A 21,265-nucleotide genomic window follows, 5' to 3' on the forward strand; every position below is an offset into this window, starting at 1 on the left:
GGCTCCTGCTCTGTCCAAGACTGCAAGAAATTACAAAGAGTTGTGATCAAAGCCCAGTTCATTATGCAAACCAGCCTCCCATCCATTGACTCCGTCTACACTTCCCGCTGTCTCGGCAAAGCAGCCAGCATAATCAAGAACCCCATGCACCACGGACATATTGGCTGGAACTCTACCACCTTGCCTGCCACCGAATCGGCGCGGGTGAGGGTCCGACACCGGAAATCTCCATTGACCTTGGGCAGGAATTTCTGGTCTCGCCCAAGTGAGGCCATAAAGTCCTGCCCGCTCTCTTCCACTTTCTTCCCTCAGGTAAAAGATACAAAAATCTGAGGTCATGTACCAACCGACTCAAGAACAGCTTCTTCCCTGTTGCCATCAGACTTTTGAATGGACCTACCTCATATTGAGTTGATCTTTCTCTACACCCTAGCTGCGACTGTAACACTACATTCTGCACCCTCTCCTTTCCTTCCCTATGTACGGTAGGTATGCTTTGTCTATATAGCGTGCAAGAAAAAATACTTTTCACTGTATCCCAATGCATGTGGCAATAATAAATCAAATCAAAGCCTATTTTTTGTCAGTTTGCTATTCGTTCTGCTACTTGTCCCATGAATGCCCACATTTTGACGTTCGTCTACCATGTGGTTCCTTATCAATGGTCTTTTTAAAATCAGTTTAAATTTTAGACACCACATTACCCTTTTCTACACTTCCTGTTACCTTCTCAAAGATTTCAATGAGATTGATCGAGCGTGACCTTCACTTTTGAAATCCATTTTGACTACCCCATGATATTTTCGGTTTCTAGGTGTGTTTTTTTTTGTTCATGTCCATGACTGAGTAAACGTTTCCTTCTTACCACCGATAGTAAGCTAACCAATCTGGAGTTTGTGGATTGCATATGCCTCCCTTATTGAATATAAGAATAACATTAGCAGTCCTCAGGTTCACTGGCACTATAGCGTTTTCTAATGATTTTATTGAAGATGCATTTGGAAAAGTGCCCTCTACTATTTCTATAATAAAGTCAAAATACTGTGGATGCTGGAAGCTGAAACAAAAACAGAGAATGCTGGAAAATCTCAGTAGGTCTGACAGCATCTATGGAGAGAGAATAGAGCCAACGTTTCAAGTCTGGATGACCCTTCGTCAGAGCTATTATTTCTTCCTTGGTTTTGCTTGTGGGTGTCAGTTTGTCGATTCCCCAATACATGGATATGGCAGTAGAGACCCGGATACCTTTGTGAGTGAACATGCATGTGTTAGCTGACAGACAGCTGAGTACATGCGTGTGATGGTTGTTGGACTCCGAAGTAAAAGTGGTGGATTTCTGAGTATCATAGCTGCAGATTAGATCCTATAGGTAACTCGCGTGAAGAGGAAGAGAAATGTGCTGACATTTTATGAGAACTGTGACTAACTAATCCGACCGTACATTCAGAGAAAGGCGATGAGCAATGTTGAAGAAATACCCATTAAACTGGGACATATGTAACCTTTACAAAAATGAGTGTTCTCAGACGGGCAGGAAACGCAGTCACAAGTATAAGTATTGCCCGAAACGTACCGGTGGATATTAGTTAAGTCCTAATACATTAGTACTTGTGTCTCCACTTCTGTTATAAGCTATCCTATTGGCAAGACAATATTGTTGTTGACTGACCAGATCGACAACATTTAACGCAACACTGCTGCTTGTGGTAAGCGGGAAATATTTAAGTTCCTTTCTCTTCTAACAGTAATGGGATGCTTACTAAAAATCAATCGATTACAGAATCTATGGATTCTATGTTCTAAGTTGTTACACTGTTGCCTAAAACGCTTGTATTTCCATGTATGTATTTTGCTTTGAGCAAGAATGAATGTGAGGGCCAGTCCATGATGAAAGGCGGAAGGTCACAAGGGAAAGCAGGTGTAAGCAAGTCAGTATGATACATAGCTCCTTCATCCTAAATTATCTCCCCCCCCCGCCCCCCCAATAACACTGTATCCGGATGCAGTGAGTAGGGGGGAAGAGAGATACGCACCGCGGAAATTCGGGAGTAATGCATGTACAAAATTTAATCTGCACCCATGTACGCACATATACTTGCAAATTATGAGCGTGACTAAGTTAGTTCCTCAATGTAGTTGGGACTATCCAGTTGCAAGTGAATAACTCATCTACCGTTGCAAGGTTATTCAACAATCCTGCCTCCTCCGAATCTAAAACTAGAAGCAATCATTGGGAGTTTGTGGAGGCGCAGTTAAACAATAACAAAAGCAAGGCTGGAAAAAAAAAACACTGCTTTGAATAAGCCATCGGTGTCAATTCGACAAAACAATGCCAGGTGCCTTTATTTGCACAGTTATTTGTTTTCCTGTTTTTCTCTGTACTTTTTTGTGATGTCATTTCGGGAATTAAGGTAAAAGGTGGGCCGTTCAAATGCTCGCTCTTATTCTTAGTAACAGTGGAAAAAATAAACGTGGGTGTTTGTTTTTCTCCTCTGGTGCTTCGCTTGATTTTCTTTTCAGGAACTGTGTTAATAAAAGTGTAAAATTCATTTTTTTAAGCACAGTTATCGTGATGTAATTTTAACGCCGAGTGAAATAGTTTGATAACTTTCAATCAATCGGTATGTGGTGAAAATAGCACTTTTTCTCACAACCTACTGTGATGGATAGATACTGTTCTGAGAACAGAGAGGATATAAGGATATCAAATAGCTATCTTTGACAGTGTTTGTTTTATATAAAGAAAATATGTGGGGCTAATAATGACCACTCAAGCTTGCGAGACAGCACCAAGCCATCTTATTTTGCAGCCCTTCCGAGTTCGCTATCTCCTCAGCCCCTTATCTCAATCAATACTCAGAAACAGGGGATTTATCTGATTCCAATTAGTTCCACACAATGGAACAGGCAGAAAGTGAGTGCGTTTTCAGAAACTCCCACTCCTAACCACTTTTGATAACGAGCAAGACTTGTTATGTAACCTGGTCATCTAGTTGTAGCGACTTCCTCAGAAAAGTTGGACTTGTAGAGGGAGCAGCAGAGTCATGTGGGGGGATGTGTTGTGGGGACATGCGGATGGGGTTGGGGGGTGGGGGGGAGGATGGTCAAGCAAAGACATCCGATTACATCCAAATATCTTAGCAGATGCAAATAGGGCACTCACTTGAAACTTATGCCAATAGCATTAATTAAGGAAGGTGTGCTGGTTTCGAATATTTATTTGATTTCTAACAGAGTGGTTGTGAGTCTAAACTGATGAACATTTTCAGGCTGCATGCTATTATTCTGTCAACTCTCCATCCCGCTTTATTTGGCCAGTAAGATACCCCAAAAACGGATTATTTGAAAATATTGCACTTAAGATAGTTAATTTCCCTGCATAACCCACACCGCTCAAGTTGTTCCCTATATTCGAAGAATGGATATAGAGCACGGAACCATGCTCTCTTTCGTTTAACAAAATAAGGCTTGTGGTACCCTAACCCTGAAACGAGTTTGATTGTAAACAAAAACATCTGCAACTCAGTACAAACCTGACTAAACTTCTTACCCCAAATCCTGACCCATCCCCTCGAAAGGGAAACAGATAAGAATGCCACACCAAGTACTCTGCCTTCTGCTCCCGAATGAATCTGCAAACTGGAACTGTGGTTGAGACATCTAAATAACTACTGAGGGAAAAAGAAATCAATCACAACAAGGCATGAAGGAGAGGACAGGGAGATTCTGCGTCTTCCTCACCCCCACACGCCCCACTTCCCTCCCAAGTAACTTCTCCCTGTCAGAGTGGAATGATAACATGGTGATCCGTTGAAATGCAACTTCGAATCGAAACAGGCATTGTTTGAAACTTAAGATGCAATGATGCAGGCAGGACAAATATCCAGAATTTATAACCGCACAAAAATTCTTCCGTGCGCTCAAGCGGGAAACATATGTATCATCTCCGTGTCTTTAATTAAGGGAAATTTAAATCTTGACTTGACTGAAACGGATCCTTCCAGGGAAAGGGATACTTTGGGGATGGGATTCCTCATCATCTATCTGGTCACTCTAAACAGTCACGCCAGAGATATGTAGAGGGATGAAGGGGGTTTATTGGTGAAAGTTCATTAATGGGTTCTTGGAGAGGTGCCCAGGAGGTGGCGGTACTGAATTAGTTCTCAATACAACCCCACAGTCAGTTGTAGCACCGAGATAGAGGCAAATTGCTGCCGCCACTGGAATCTGAAACAAAAACAGAAAAATGCTGGAAAATCTCAGCGGGTCTGATAGCACCTGTGGAGAGAGAGCAGAGTTAACGTTTCGAGTCTGGGTGACCCATTCGTTAAGAGTTGACCACGCTGGCATGTAAACACAGATGTGGCTGCAAAGTAAAAATGCAAGCCACATATTGAACTTTTATAATGTGCATCACTGTGTCATAAAAAGCACGCATTATGGTAGCTATCCCCCCCAAATGATAATATGTGATTGATGTCCTGCAGTTTTCTCCATTCCACCCCCCCCCCCCCCCCCCCTCCGCCCGCCTCTCCTGAAGACATTCCACCTCCTGTCTCGTGGTCCCACCTGCCCGGACTATTTTGTCCAAGTGATACTTATCCCTATACCAACCTCCATACTGAGTAATCCTGGACTATTTGGCTCTGGCAAACTGGCAAACCGATTCTTTAGAGCTATATCTCCCTTAGATTGCCAAATAGCGTGAATGGGAATTCTGTCTGATGGCCCCCTTTCGTCCACCCCTCCCTTCCCCAGAAATTGCTGGGGCAAATTGCAGCATTGCCACTTTGTGCATCAGCTAACCCTAGTCTGGTCTCTGAGGATCAGTGAACCCGGCGGTTAAACAGCCGAAACTAATATTGTCACAATACGTTAAACCAATCCATGCTTTAAAAAAAAACTATCTACAGTGAGGTGCAATGACAGAACAGATCATTAATTCATTATGGAGGAGGGGGGAGAACACTTGGGATAATCTCAAACTGGGGAAATCACAATCACATTGGTTTAGTTCCTTTAATGTTACTTATATTCGATTTCTTTCAGAAGGCATTTGTTATACTCGGAATAGTGTGTAGAATTGGCGCCCAATTTAAAGGTTGGGACCGCTTGCGGTGAGTATTCCAGAGAATCGCTGTTTTGAGATGCCCCATGTGGAGTTTCCAAAATTCAGATTAATTGACTACTTATCGGCTGCTCTGATCTGAGTATGTTTTTTACAATTAAAAAATGCCGATCTGTCAAATTATTCTGATAAACAAACACCTTAGGAATGTTTCGTAGTTGGAAATGGAGCAATGTTGTGTACCGCTGGGGGGGATTTTTCACCCCAACGAGATCCTCCTGACCTTGAGAGATCTGTTAAAAAAAACACACACACACTGGGTCAGGGTGTGATTGACAAAACAGCAGCTCCGCCTCCGATGGGGAGTTCAGCATATAAGAGATAGTTCCTTCTCAAATCCTCTGCCGAGTGGGGTCTGCTACATCGCCACCAGTCAAACACAAGTCAAACCACAGTGAAGTTTAAGTGACCAAGCACCGGGTAAGGCTGAGGGCTGCGTCCAAAACTAAGGCGGGCTACTTTTGCTTGGGGAGCTTTGCCTTGTAATGTGGAACAACTATTTTTTTAAAATACCAGATCCTTGACTGAGTGGCGGCCGTGGGTCTGGGACAGGATCTTTTACCCGCAAACATTTAAAGGCTGTTTTTTTTTTACGTGGAACTGTAGTGGTCTGCCTTGCTATTTTAATCGCGTTCAAAATAGATTCAATTGTATGTTCAGATGGGAAGTCCAGTTGGTTCAATGCTCGCTCCAAAGGGTTGGGTTGGGAGATAAGTGTGTGATTTCTAATTTCCTGCCGCGAAAATCCCGCTATTGATATTGTTTTTAAAATGGGACTTTCGGTTGCATGAATCTTATTTCTGCCGCTTTCTCTCTCCCTCTCTCTCTCTCTAATGTTGTATAGAAATGAATATGGATTCAGATTGCAACATAGGCCCTGTAACTTCAGGAAATGGCAAACTTCGCCAGTGGTTAATTGACCAGATAGACAGTGGGAAATATCCCGGCTTGGTCTGGGAGAATGAGGACAAGTCCATTTTTCGCATTCCTTGGAAACACGCCGGGAAACAGGATTACAACCGGGAGGAAGACGCGGCACTTTTCAAGGTAACAATTTTCTTGTAACTTTCTGGGCTGCTTTGAATTTCTCTATTTCTGATTTTTTTTTGTCTCTCTCTCGTGGGGGGAAGGTGTTAGTTTCCTCTTTTTTTAAAAAAAAAATGATTTTTGTCAAAGTCTTTTCCGCTTTGACTGCAGTGTAAGTTTTGTGTGTGTGTGTGACAACGTCCCGCCTGACCTTTTTGTTGCTTAGCCAAATCCCAGTGGAGTTCGAGTGCAACTCTGCATCTCACCTCCTCTTATGCACCTTAATCCCTCCACACGTTCTCACCCCCCCACCCAGCCCCACTCAGTATCCGGGTTGCTGCAGTTTCCCCGGGGTCAAAAAGGTTGCACAGTCCTTGTTGTGTGTGAAGCCATGTAATCTTTAGATACATTTAGTCATCAGGTCCACTCACAGTGTCGCGGGTGAGAGATGTCTTGGGCCACCTCGTCTCTGCTAATTCAGACAAACTTGAGACAGCCACCCGCCACTGCAGCGTGGTATTGCCAAGGTCCACCACAGTTGTGGCTGGTAAGGTTGGAGGATTTCTGAACGAAGCAATCTTCCTGCTCGCGTTGCGAGCATTCAGCCACGGTTCTGCGCCGCCAGGGCTCTAGAGTATGTTTACCATGCTGTACTTGAAGTGCTTTCTATTACACGGCAACTTTGCACGGCACTTGCTAGCCTTTACTTTCAGGAAAAAAAACTACAACTTAAGTAGGCGTGCGTGAATAATTGCGGTCTGCAGTTCACATTTGCGGTAGGGTTGGACAGCGACCGCCGGTAAAGAGCTTACCCTTTCACTTCAGGGAAACTGCAGCATTGCTAAGAAAGATGTCTTGAGTACCGCTGAAGACATGGGCCAGTGAATACGAAATGTCACTGAAGTGACTCACACCAATCCGAGATATGATAATGACTTATTCCCACAGGTCACTATAGGTTTCTTGCAAACTGGGTGGTTAGAGAAAACCTTGCTTCTAATTAAAATCTACTCGGGGGTTTTCGAATTTCCAGTAAAGTTATGTTATCCCAAAATGCATGAGTACACAATGAGTGTGTGTGTGAAATACATTTTTTTTTTCAAATTATATACCCAAATGCTTCTTTTGGGACGATACTCGTTGGAATTCAGAAGAATGAGGGGCGATTTTATAGAAACATATAAGATTACGAAGGGAATAGATAAGATAGAAGCAGGGAGGTTGTTTCCACTGGCAGGTGAAACCGGAACTAAGAGGCATGGCCTCAAAATAAGGGGGAGTAAATTGAGGACTGAGTTGAGGAGGAACTTCTTCACCCAAAGGGTTGGGAATCCGTGGAATTCCCTGCCCAGTGAAGCAGTTGAGGCTACCTCTTTGAATGCTTTTAAGGCAAGGATAGATAGATTTTTGAACAGTAAAGGAATTAAGGGTTATGGTGAGGGGGCGGGTAAGTGGAACTGAGTCCAAGAAAAGATCAGCCATGATCTTATTGAATGGCAGAGCAGGCTTAAGGGGCCAGATGGCCTACTCTTACTCCTAGTTTGTATGTTTTTATTTAATTGGAAAATCTGTTTTCAGTAAAATGATTGTGCATGATATTGCTTGGATAGTACCTAGCAGTTGGAATAATTTTAAATGATAGGCCACCGAGAATTAGAATATGTAGTTTCCCAACATGAGAATGTCCCAACATTATTGGTGTGGTAGCACGGGGTAAATCCACCTTTCTACCATGATGATGCCACATATTTTGTGCTCATAGCTTGTCCCTTGAGCTCCCTGTGCTTCCACACCTGGACTTAATGGGCATGGAAGGAATGTCCATGACCTTATTCAACAGGTTGACAATCGACCTGCTATTGCCTCCCCAGTAACCCCTGGAGAGGGGGAAAATGTATGTCTGTGTGAAATCTTAATCCACTTGTATGTTAATTAATCAAGTTATAGATAACCAGTCATTTAACTTGGATACACAGTGTGTCCTTAATTGCTAATGATTATGAGTTTTGGAGGAATGGAGTCAGTGGAGAGAATACTTTCTGATGGAAAAATCTATGTTTTTAAAAAGTTCTTGATCCATTCATAGCCTCAGTAGTTTTGGATGAGAGGTCATGGTCTTAGGATAAGGGGTAGCAAATTTAAAACAGAGCTGGGGAGAAGCTACTTCTCCCAAAGAGTTGTGAATCTGTGGAATTTGCTACCCCAAAGTGCGGAGGATGCTGGAACAGTGAGTAAATTTAAGGAGGAGTTAGACAGATTTTTAATAGGTAATGGGTTGAAGGGTTATTGGGAGAAGGCAGGAAAATGGGGATGAGGAGCATATCAGCCATGATCGAATGGCGGAGCGGACTCGATGGGCTGAATGGCCTAATTCTGCTCCTATGTCTTATGAACTTATGGATGCCGAAGTATTGAATCTTTTGCATTTAATGGGAATAAAGTCTACAGTATCCAGAATGTTCATTCTTTCCTTGGTGTACATCAAGGTTATTAATTTGTCTTCCTGTTTTGCACAGTACTTATACATGTTTGATGTTTATGAAATGGAGTAAATGTTGGGCGATTTGCCAAACTCATTCTTGCCAAATGATTTCTCCCAAGGCTTGGGCACTTTTCAAAGGCAAATTCCGTGAGGGAATTGACAAACCAGATCCCCCAACCTGGAAGACGAGACTAAGATGTGCCTTAAATAAGAGCAACGATTTTGAAGAATTGGTTGAACGTAGTCAACTTGACATCTCAGATCCCTACAAAGTATACAAAATTATACCAGAAGGAGCCAAAAAAGGTATTTGATCGCACTAACTGACTGTTTCAATTGGGCAGTGTTTTATTTGGGGGTTGGAACAGGGAGGTTAAAAAGACTGAACAAACTTAAAATATCCTCCCGTCAGCTCATAACTCCTTAACTTTCAAGGTTACGGGGAATTAAAGTACTTGATTTCCATGTTAATTTAATTCAAGTTTCTGTATGTTTATTCACATTTACCATTTTGTCCTTTTTATTTTAAGGAGGGACAAAGCAAGTGACCATGGAAGATCCACAGATGCTAATCAACCACCACTCTTACCCTACCTACCCTTCAATGCCAGCCCAGGTAAGTGAGATCCTGGAATTCAATGCATTTTGGATGGCAGTTAATACTGTACTTCTTTGTGCAAAAAATGTGAAAAGCAATCAGTACTTTATTATGGCTTTCAGATACCCAACTACATAGTTCAGCATGAACGTAGCTGGAGGGAATATGAACAGTCACATCCAGAACTCTCCTATCAGTGCCCCACTGTGCCATTTCCACCGCGGAACCACCATTGGCAAGGACCTGGTTGCGAAAATGGTAAGGATTCCCACATAATTGCCCATGTTGTGGCATCCAATTGATTGTAGGGCCATTAATTCTGTTAATCTATCAATGTGCGAAAAAAAGTGCCCCTCCCCTCATGCTGGGATAGCTTAATATTAGTGCAGGATAATATGGTGACTTCATCCCGAGAATTACATCCTTGTACTAAGCTACAAAAAAAAATCTCCCTCCTCACACTGCTGCAACTTGTCTTAAGACCCTGCTTTTAAATAACTGCACCAATACTTTAGTACAATGAATCCAGTCAACCTGTTCCTCTCATTTTTACTTTCAGTATGTGCAAGTTGGAGCAAAAAAGAGGGGGAAACAACTAACAACTTTGGCAGGATCCTTTAACAAGTTACTCATTGACAAACTTGGTTATGTGTCAGCAGTGGCTCAGTTGCCTTAGACTTTAGAAGGTTAAGGTTTCAAGTCCCACCCCAGAACCTGAACACAAAACTCAGGATTGACACTCCAGTGCTGTGCTGTTGAAGCTGTTGTCTTCTGAATGAACTGAGTTTGTCATCAGTCCTCGTATGTAGGCGTCTGAGATCCCACAGCACTATTTCGAAGAACAGCAAAGATGCTGCCTCTGGTGTTCTGACCAATAATCAATATCTCAGTCAGCATCACAGAAACAGATTATCTGGCCAATATCACATGGCTGTTGTGGGAGCTTGCTGTGCATAAATTCACTCTTACATTTTAGCAATGCTTCAGAAGTAATTAATTGACTCTGTATCTGGAACATCTCCCTTCTACTGCCTTGCCAAATCAAACCATACACGACTCACTTGCACGTGTACTGTGATAAAATGTTTCCTCCATCAAAGCAAAATGTGGACCTTATCTTTGTGTAGGAAGGTTGCTGATGTTTCATCGGCAAGTTAGCAGAAGTGATCAGTCAGTCTTTGTCTGTAAATTAAAGTGAATTATTGCATAATTATTTCCACGATCCACGTGTCTGTATAATGATGCCGATTTGTTTACCAAAATTGAAAAACGCTTTAGCTATGAGGAGGTGGTGGCATAGTGGTATCGTCACCAGCCTAGAATCTACAAACCCAGGGTAATGCTACAGGGACCTGGGTTCGAATCCCACCATGGCAAATGGTAAAATTTGAATTCAATAAAAATCTGGGATTAAAATGCTAATGATGACCATGAAACTATTGTTGTAAAAACTTATCTGGTTCACCAATGTCCTTTAGGGAAGGAAATCTGCTGTCCTTACCTGGACTGTTCCTACATGTGACTTCAGATCCACAGCAATGTGGTTGACTCTCAAACGTAGAGTAGCACAGTGACATAGTGGTTAGCACTGCTGCCTCACAGTGCCAGGGACTTGGGTTCGATTCCCGGCTTGGGTCACCGCCTGTGCGGAGTCTGCATGCTCTCCTCGTGTCTGCGTGGGTTTCCTCTGGGTGCTCCACTTTCCTTACACAGTCCAAAAGACGTGCTGGTTAGGTGCATTGACGGTGCTAAATTCTCACTCCGTGTACCCGAACAGGCGCCAGAGTGTGGCGACTAAGGGATTTTCACAGTGACTTCATTGCAGTGTTAATATAAGCCTACCTGTGACACACTAATAAACAAACAAATGCCCTCTGAAATGGAGGACAGACAATTAGGGATGGACAATAATTGCTGGGCCCAGCCAGCAATGCCCACATCCTGTAAATATGAATATATAAATCTTGCATTTGCTTTTCTATTTAGATTGATAATTTAAATCAGAATAACATTATAAAACCAGCAGATCATTTAAATATTTTTCCCATGCTTTGCAGGTTATCAGGTAACCGGATCATTTTATGCTTGTGCACCTCCTGAATCTCAAGCACCTGGTATTTCAATTGAGCCGAGTATGAGGTCTGCAGAAGCACTGGCCCTTTCAGGTAAGTTTCTGTACGTGGCGATTACACAATAGCTGTACTGAATTTGTTACCTCCAGACTTGACTACTTAATGCTATCCTAGTTGGCCTCCCATCTTCCATCCTCCATAAATCTGAACTTCTCCAAAACCTCTGCTGCCCATTTCTGAACTCACACTTCACCCATCTCTGCGCTCACTAACTTACATTGACTCCCAGTCAGGCAATGACTAAATTAGGAGGTCTTGTGGCGCAATGGTAGCATCCTTACCCTTGAACCACACAATTTCGGTTCAAATCCAACGCCAGGACTTGTTGGCCATGGAAGGTGCGTTCACAAAGCAACAGGCTGATATTCAGCTCAGAAATCTTTCCACTATTCCTCAAAGGGGAAAAAAAAAGACGCGTGGATGAAGATGCATTTTATAAAAAAGTGACTCAACTGTAAAATTCACAGCCTTGTTTTCAAACGTTCACCCCTCTCAATCTCTGTCACTTTCTCCAGCTTCAAGATCTCTGTACTCCTCCAATTCTGGTTTCTTGCACCTTCCCCCTTTTAATTTCTCCACCATTGGCAGCCGTGCCTTCAGCCGCCTAGTTCCTTAACTCTGAAATTCTTTCCAGTTTTATTGCTTAAACCTACCTCTTTGAACAACCTTTTGGCCAACATCAAATTTGGTTCAATTAAGTGACATGTCTTACGACATATCACCACATAAAAAGAGCTATATAAATTCAAATTGTTGTTCGTAAAAGCTTTTATTGTTTTAAAGAACGGATCAAAGTGATTTGTAAGTACCAGTGTCTTGAACGCAGCTATGAACAGATAAACCGTAAAACCATAAGATACAGGAGCAAAATTAGGCCATTTGGCCCATCGAATCTGCTCTGCCATTCAATCATGGCTGATAAATCTCTCAACTCCATTCTCCCATCTTTTCCCCATAACCTTTGATCCCCTTACCAATCAAGAATCTATCTCTGTCTTAAATATATTCAATGACCTGGCCTCCACAGCCTTCTGTGGCAATGAATTCCATAGATTCACCACCCTATGGCTGAAGAAATTCCTCCTCATTACGATTCTAAAGGGCCGTCCCTTTAATCTGAGTCTGTGCCCTCGGATCCTAGTCTCTCCGACTAATGGAAACATCTTCCCCACATCTACTCTATCCAGATCTTTCAGTATTCTGTAAGTTTCAATGTGACCCCCCCTCCCCCCCCCATCCTTCTAAATTCCATCGAGTACAGACCCAGAGTCCTCAAATGCTCCCCATATGTCAATATGTTTTCATTCCTGGGATTATTCTCGTGAACCTCCTCTGGACCCTCTCCAAGGACAGATGCGGGGGCCAAAATCCATCATATTACCATTTATGTATAGAAATGAGAAAGCTACAAGAAATTACCACTTTTTGTTTTAAGTAGTTCTGCATTTTTGTACTTACCCAGGTTTTACCAAAAGCATCTTGAACCACTAACAAAATGCATTTTAGTGAATTGAACAATGCAGTTTTCTCTGGAAAAATTGCCCTGTAGCGTCACATTGCAACAGTATAGAGTAGTGTGAGAAAATATTATTTCAGTAAGAGCAGCAAATAAGTTTATATGTGGCAAGTTAAATCATCCTCAGTCTTTGGGTGTATTATAAAATGGACAAGGCTTTTTGGAAGCTGTAGTATTGTATTTTTAAGGCAAGCACCATTGTAGATTAACCCAACTCTGACATTTCAAGTTATTAAACTTATTTCTAACAGCTATCCTTAGATAGAATTTGGACTGTGGGTATGCGAAAAGTGAGGGATAGTGTTTTAATCACCAACAAGTATATTTATACTGCTTGCAATGTGTACAATTTTAAATTAGTGTTACTGTAGCTAAGTTGCTTATGAACCAATACAGCAACTGATTGAGCACCTTAAAATGCAATTGTCATATTTTCCAGCCAGCTTTCTAGTTTCTTTACTTGCTAACTTAACACTGTCACAGAAAACTAGCATTCAGGTACAGCAGATGATAAAGGAAGTGAATAGAATGCTGGCATTTGTAGCTAAAGGAATAGAATATAAAGGTAAGGAAGTATTGTTGCAACTATACAAGGCATTGGTGAGGCTGCATCTGGAATATTGTGTACTGTTTTGGTCCCCTTATTTGAGGAAAGATGTTGTGGCATTGGAGGCAGTTCAAAGGAGGTTCACTAGATTGATTCCAGAGATGAGGGGTTTGTCGTATGAAGAGAGATTGAACAGTTTAGGCCTAAACTCTCTGAAATTTAGAAGAATGAGGGGAGATCAAATTGAGGTATACAAAATGATAAAAGGTATGGATAAAGTAGATGTGGAGCGGATGCTTCCTCTTGTGGGGCATTCTAGGACGAGAGGTCATAGTCTTAGGGTGAGGGGTAGACAATTTAAAACAAGAGTTGAGGAGAAACTACTTCTCCCAAAGGGTTGTGAATCTATGGAATTTGCTACCCCAAAGTGTAATGGATGCTGGGACAGTGAGTAAATTTAAGGAGGAGTTAGACAGATTTTTAATTGGTAATGGGTTGAAGGGTTATGGAGAGAAGGCAGGAAAATGGGGATGAGGAACCATAATTGAATGGCAGAGCGGACTCAATGGGCTGAATGACCTAATTCTGCTCCTATATCTTATGAACTATTATGAACTGTGATCCCCTCTATTTGTGTCACCCATGATTAATTGCGTTTTATTCTGCCCATTATCATTTTTTTTTAAAATGTGGATCAGCGCAGTCAAAAACCTGACAATAAAGCCACTGTCCTTGTGTCCAATGTTAAATCTAGCCATGCGTCCAACCATACAGTGGATGGCAGACTCTTCAGTTGGGTGCAGAAAAAGGGATGAAAGCTTTCTAAATTGGACAAGTGTGACCTCAGATCCTGCCTGGTATTACTAAGACTTCCTTCCGGCCATCTCCAATCCCCTTGAAAGGCCCTCCCTTCCCCCAACCCTGGCCACGCGATTGGCCTGAAGAACGAAATGTAACATAGAAGATGAAGGCAAAAGGAAAGACCGATTTCACTCATGAACAAAGACGAGAAGATTAAAAAGCGAAAACGAAAATTGAATCAAAATACAAGCGCCCAGAAAATGAAAAAGATCGAGAAGTTAAAAGAACCGTGTGTTGTGAATAAAACAACCTCATTTTAAAAAAAAGTAAAGGAGGGAAAATAAGACAAAGGGAAGGATGAAAAGCTAAAAGAAAAAAAAACTTGAAAAAGGTGACAGGTGGAAGACAAATGTGATGTCAGAACTTGCCAAATGTAACTTTGGATTTTTGAAACAATGGACTTCGGAGTCACTTTTTGGACTCCTTCAATCGTAACCTTTATTCTTACCCCTGCTCCTGCCCATGATTGGCTAGGCTGGGTTTTAGAAGTGCCTGGGATCTTCTGAATTTCCAAATGTGGGTTCTGCCTTTCGAATCCTGAAATGCTGCTTTCCATTGCCTGAGCCCAGTGAAGCTACATATGTGAACTGATTGAGTCAGTGAATCTGTGTGGACAAAATACTTGGACCTAACAAAGGAACACGGCCAGGCGCCTCGCAATTCCATTATTTTTTTTATTTGCTGAGAATTATTTCAATGACTTTGGGCTTGCTGATGTACTGAACACATCCATTTGATTTGCTTTTACAGACTGTCGCCTGCAAATTTTATTGTATTATCGAGAAACCCTGGTGAGAGAAGTGACAACAACAAGCCCTGAAGGTTGTAGAATAGCCCACGGCCAAGTTGATAAGTTATTTGCAGCCAGCAACATAGAACAGGTGCTGTTTCCTTATCCAGACAGCAGCGCACAACGCAAGGGCATCGAGAAGCTGCTCAGTCACTTGGAGAAGGGAGTCCTGCTGTGGTTGGCACCTGATGGCCTCTATGCCAAACGATTGTGCCAGAGCAGAATCTACTGGGAAGGACCTTTGGCACCATACAGTGACAGGCCTAACAAGCTTGAGAGAGACCAAGTCACAAAACTTTTTGACACACAACAGTTTTTAGCAGGTAACAGAATATGAAATTTCTATGTTTTTTTAATTAATCTATAAATGTAATTAGTTTGTGAAGTCACTCAGAATCATAGAATTATACAGTGTGGAGGAGGCCCTTCGGCCCATCGAGTCTGCACCGACACACAAGAAACACCTGAACTCCCATCTATCAGCACTTGGCCCATAGCCTTGAATGTTATGATGTGCCAAGTGCTCATCTAGGTACCTTTTAAAGTATGTGAGGCAACTTGCCTTTACCACACTTCCAGGCAGCACATTCCAGACTGTCACCACCCTCTGGGTAAAAAGGTTTTTCCATGCATCCCACCCCACCCCCAAACCTCCTGCCCCTGACCTTGATCCCTTCATGACTGACCCTTCAACTAAGGGGAACAGCTACTCCCTATATACGCTGTCCATGCCCCTCATAATTTTGTACATCTTATTCATAGAATTATAGAATCTGTACAGTGCAGAAAGAGGCCATTCAGCCCATCGAGCCTGCACTGACCGCAATTCCACCCAGGCCCTATCCCCGTAACCCCATGCATTTACCCTGCTAATTTCCCTGACACTAAGGGGCAACCCACCTAACCTGCAGAGCTTTGGACTGCAGGAGGAAACTGGAGCACCCGAAGGAAACCCACGCTGTTTCGATGAGAACGCACAGACTCCGCACACTCAGTGACTCAAGCCGGGAATCAAACTCCAGTTCCTGGTACTGTGAGGGGGCCGTGCTAACCACTGTGCCGCCGTGTTATCCTAGAAAAATTGTAAAAAAACAAAGTCCGCAAAATTAATTTTTCCACATTTGTGGCCTTCTATGTAAATGTGCAGAAGAACAGGAAAAGGGGATATTTCATTAATGGGTGTCATATTATGAATGGTTATTTAATATTATGCAACTATTTAAACATAAACCTGAAAATGGTGGAAAGCAGTTAACTTGAAATTAGAATATATCAATTAAAGAATTCTTATATCATAGAATCCTACAGAGCAGAAGGAGGGCATTCGGCCCATCGAGTCTGCACTGACCACAATCCCACCCAGGCCCTATCCCCACAACCCCATACATTTACCCTAGCAAGTCCTCCTGACACTAAGAGGCAACTTAGCATGGCCAATGCGCCTAACCAGCACATCTTTGAACTGTGGGAGGAAACCGGAGCACCCGGAGGAAACCCATGCAGACACGAAGAGAATGTACAAACTCTACACAGACAGTGACCCAAGCGGGGAATTGAACCCAGGTCCCTGGTGCTGTGAGTCAGCAGTGCTAACCACTGTGCCACCGTGCCACCCAAGTGCATCTTATGGGATGGATGGGTAACTTATGATCATCCTTAATTGTACGAAGCTGAGGGAAGTAGATATTTTTGGCTTATTGTTGAACAGATCAGGCATTTCTTTGTGTGTACTTAAACAGATATTTCAGGCCAAAGAACAGTAATAATAAGGGCCTTTTTACCCCCAGAATTACAAAGCTACGCACACCATGGCCGTTCACTCATGCCAAGGTTCCAGATTGTGTTCTGTTTTGGTGAAGAATTTCCAGATCCACAGAGATCAAGAAAACTTATCACAGCACACGTAAGTTCTCAATAAGTGCGTAACGCGAGATAAATAATGTAGAAGTGAGGGAAACGACAACATTTTGAGGTGAATTGGTGAGGTGGTACGCAGAATACAGCTGACTATCAATTTGAAGTGTGTGATCTGCTGTCAATACGAGGTTATGTCTGATACTTCAGACAATCTAACAGTGCTGAAAAGTTGCAATCGTCCTCAGTCCCATGTGTTTTTCTTTCACTTTTGCTGAACCACGGGGCCAGTTCCTCTTTGTGTAGTTATCTCAGTGACTTCCAACAGAAAGTTGTAAACAATCACTTCAAAGCGAATGTAATCAATGGCTGTGTCTGATGACAGCTTGTGGCTGTCACGGGAGGAACTGCTGTGGTGATCAAAAAAAAAACGACAAGATGTCAAAGCTCCAAGTGAGGACGGAAGGCCTGCCTGCTGTCAATCAAAGTTCATGAGAGCAGAAAATGGCAGGGAGCCTGTCGGAGTGGGCAGGAATGTGGCTCCGCCATCCTAAAAATTCAGGCCTCCCTGATTATTAGCACCAAAAGCAATTTGTATATGTTTGTAGATTTAGATTCTTTTGCGATAAGATACATGAGAATTGAAAACCGCCTCTTCACTCTTCATAGTAGGATCACAAAATTGTTTCCAAAGGCTAATGTATAATGCCAGACTCAATCAAATTTCTCTTAGAAAGATTTATTTGAGTGATAATAATTTGTGCCTGATTAATATTTGAGGAAATCACACTGGTAATCAAAAGTAGATTTGTCTTGGTACTTCCGACTGAATGATATGACCGTGTCATAATTTTTACATTTTACTTAAAACTGGACTGAGGTACTTGCAATATTTTTCTGGCTCCTGAAAGGCTTCTCAGTGACGCAAGTACTGAAATGATTCTCGAATATATAGAATCATAGAATAGAATCCCTACAGTGCAGAAAGAGGCCATTCAGCCCATCGAGCCTGCCCCATCAACAATCCCACCTAAGCCCTATCCCCGCATATTTACCCTCCTAATCCCTCTGACACTAAGGGGAAGTTTAGCATGGCCAATCAGCCTAACCTGCACATCTTTGGACTGTGGGAGGAAACCGGAGCACCCGGAGGAAACCCACGCAGACACGGGGAGAATGTGCAGACTAAGTGTGTAACACTAATACCCCTGTATTAGTGGTCAAGTTTGGCCGGTCTCTAAGATATCCTTGTGGTGTCCATTTATAAATTACTGTGGCATTTATGATCAGTCGGGTGTAAAACACAAGTCTCTAAGACAACTTTGGACTTCACATGAACGTTGAAGGGAGCATTAGTGCCACTGAGTGTGTCTTCTGATATCTTCCGCCATGACTGACTTGTTGATGTTGTATCTATCACATAACAAGAGTACTCCCCACCATCACCACATCTTGGTGACCCTATTTTGACCTCTTCCCTGAGCAGGTTTTTAAAAATTATTTTTTTATTTATTAGTCACAAATAGGTTTACATTAACACTTCAATGAAGTTAGTGTGAAAATCCCCCAGTCGCCACACTCCAACACCTGTTTGGGTGCACCGAGGGAGAATTTAGAATTTAGCATGGCCAATGCGTCTAACCAGTACGTCTTTGGACTGTGGGAGGAAACCAGAGCACCCGGAGGAAACCCACGCAGACACGGGGAGAACGTGCAGACTCCGCACAGAAAGTGACCCAAGCCAGGAATCGAACCCTGGTGCTGTGAGGCAGCAGTGCTAACCATTGTGCCACCGTGCTGCCCTAGTCCAGCTCCCGAGTGAAGAGGAATACTTGAGCCTTCGCTCACTCAATCCTTCAGAACATTCCCATGACCAATGTCCCAGACTAATGTGGGACTTACATTTCAGCCATTACATTGTGAGAGGATTTTAACAGTGTCACGTTTGGATTCGGCAGCAGGTTAACACAAAATATGTAAGCTTTCAAACCATATTTTCAAGTAATATAAATATCCCAATCATTTTGTTTTTAGATCGAGCCTGTGTTCGCCAGGCAGTTTTATTACTTCACTCAACAGAACAGTGGACACTTGCTTCGAGGGTTCGAAATGCCTGATCATTCAAACAGCCCGGAGGATTATCACAGATCTATTCGACATTCGATCCAAGACTAAAATTTTGAAGACCAATCGTTTCTCCTGACAGATTGGACCAGCACTTTGCTCTGGAATTCCATTAAAGAAAATTATTTAATTTTCTGTTGAACTGCGAACAGCATGGATAAGCAAAGTAGTTAAAGTTACTGCTGAAGACTGCCACAGCGCTGCCCTGACGATGTCATGTTGTGAGTGATGATACACTCTGGACAATAGATAATTCCATTGGCCACCTTGCTGTTCAGGAATGAAAACCAGTGAATTGTCTGCATCTCATTTGGAGCATTCTCTTTTCTCTAATTTATTTTGGCAATTCTCAGGGAAAATTTGTTGTTTTAAAAAATTTTTTACATCATAGATGTAAAAGCAAATTCTGGGATATAATATCCTAAATATTTTTTTTAATAATTTAGATTTTCTAAACTGTTGAACAGTTTTTTTTTTCAATTAAAAATAAAATTTAATATCCAAAGATAATTGAATAGGTGTTGTTCTCATGGTTATAGGTGTGCAAAATTTATCATTTCAATGATGGTGAAAATCTTTTGAACATAATAATGGGTTCGTTTCTGAAAACGCCATAGAAAAAAACAAGATTGCTTAAAATTCTGCAAGTAACAATCTGCGACAAAGTTGGTAACACAACAGTAATTAACATTAGCATCAGACCAGTTCTGAAGCATTCTGTTTTCTTGTTAGTCAAATTATCTTCTCTAAGTCCCATGTTTACGAGCTGTCATTATGTCACTGGGGTAATTCCGGGCACGATGTACAGAACTCAGTTTCTTCCTGGTACAAACATAACTGATCATTTGCAAAGGACCTTATAATGGTCTCCCTGCTTATTTCCAATACTTACCATTGCACTACTTTTTATTATGCTATATGTAATTCAAATGGGAATAATTGTGTCGAAGGAGCACTTGCATTCGTTGAAGTGCTTTGGCTATAGGACACAATTTTTTTCTTTGTCAGCAGTTAAGGGTAAAGAATGAGCCTAGATTAACAGAAAGATCATGGGGAAAAAAATGACAGTCAGTTTTTAATGTAGATAAAGCACTGGGGCAGTGTGGCGGCACAGTGGTTAGCACTGCTGCTTCACAGCCCAAGGAACCTGGGTTCAATTCCAGCCTCAGGTCACTGGCTGTGCGGAGTTTGCACATTCTCCCTGTGTCTGCATGGGTTTCCTCCGGGTGCTCCGGTTTCCTCCCACAGTCAAAAGATGTGCGGGTTAGGTTGATTGGCCGTGCTAAATTGACCCTAGTGTTAGGAGATTAACAGGGTAAATATCTGTGGTTACGGGAATAGGGCCTGGGTGGGATAGTGGTCGGTGCAGACCTGATGGGCCGAGTGGCCTCCTTCTGCACTGTAGGGATTCTATCATTCATATGTGTTAGTCCATGTTCTTGATTCCAATACTTATCACAGTTAATGTTTGATTTTGGTAAAAAAAATGAACCTCAAATGTTGAGTCAGAATTAATAGAGATTCATCTCAAATGATTGTTCTTTTTAAAGCAAAACATTATAAGGCAACTTCCAAAGAGGGACTGTTAGGAATACTGTAGCAGGTAATCTATTGGTGTCTGCCGTTAGTTAGACTTGCCCTTGCTTAAAGTTTTAAAAAGTGTTTATTTGTGTCACAAGTAGGCTTCCATTAACACTGCAATGAAGTTACTGTGAAAACCCTCTAGTCGCCACACTCTGGTGCCTGTTTGGGTATACTGAGGGAGAATTTAGCATGGTCAATGCACCCAACCAGCACATCTTTTGGACTGTGGGAGGAAACTGGAGCACCCGGAGGAAACCCACGCAGACACGGGGAGAATGTGCAGATTCCGCACAGACAGTGAGCGAACCAAACAGGGAATTGAACCTGGGTCCCTGGCACTGTGAGGCAGCAGCGCTACCCACTGTGCCACCGTGCCGCCCCAATCATTAGAGATTAACTTATTTTGCATCACATGTGGTCTGCACCGACCACTATCCCACCCAGGCCCTATTCACGTAGCAGGTGAGGTTAAGTCTAAGTGAAAACTGTTTGACAGCGATAAACAGAAGTATAGTTGAGAATTTACAGCTGATCTACACGAAGAAAGCAGCAAAGTATGGTGCACATCTGATAGGTTTTAGTGGAACCCATTGGTCAGCGAGGTAGATTGATGAATGCTAAGT

At 42.4% G+C, this 21,265-nt stretch overlaps 1 protein-coding gene across 2 annotated transcripts in view; it reads left to right on the plus strand.

Moving 5' to 3' along the window:
• The window catches only part of LOC144479569 (interferon regulatory factor 4-like), a 37,458-nt gene extending 17,898 nt beyond the window's left edge, over nt 1-19,560 (plus strand). Inside the window, exons 1-9 of one of the 2 annotated variants that reach the window (XM_078198451.1) lie at nt 5,426-5,548; nt 5,973-6,175; nt 8,756-8,942; nt 9,167-9,252; nt 9,357-9,492; nt 11,292-11,399; nt 15,041-15,403; nt 16,868-16,983; nt 18,969-19,560. In XM_078198451.1, the coding sequence (XP_078054577.1) occupies nt 5,975-6,175; nt 8,756-8,942; nt 9,167-9,252; nt 9,357-9,492; nt 11,292-11,399; nt 15,041-15,403; nt 16,868-16,983; nt 18,969-19,109 (1,338 nt within the window). In that variant the 5' untranslated portion in view covers nt 5,426-5,548; nt 5,973-5,974 and the 3' untranslated portion in view covers nt 19,110-19,560. Of the gene's footprint in view, nt 1-5,425; nt 5,549-5,972; nt 6,176-8,755; nt 8,943-9,166; nt 9,253-9,356; nt 9,493-11,291; nt 11,400-15,040; nt 15,404-16,867; nt 16,984-18,968 lie in introns of those variants that run through there. The other variant, XM_078198459.1, reaches the window with a different exon arrangement.
• The last annotated feature ends 1,705 nt before the right edge of the window (nt 19,561-21,265 follow it).

This window comes from Mustelus asterias, chromosome 2 (assembly GCF_964213995.1).
Source record: "Mustelus asterias chromosome 2, sMusAst1.hap1.1, whole genome shotgun sequence".
NCBI lineage: Eukaryota > Metazoa > Chordata > Chondrichthyes > Carcharhiniformes > Triakidae > Mustelus > Mustelus asterias.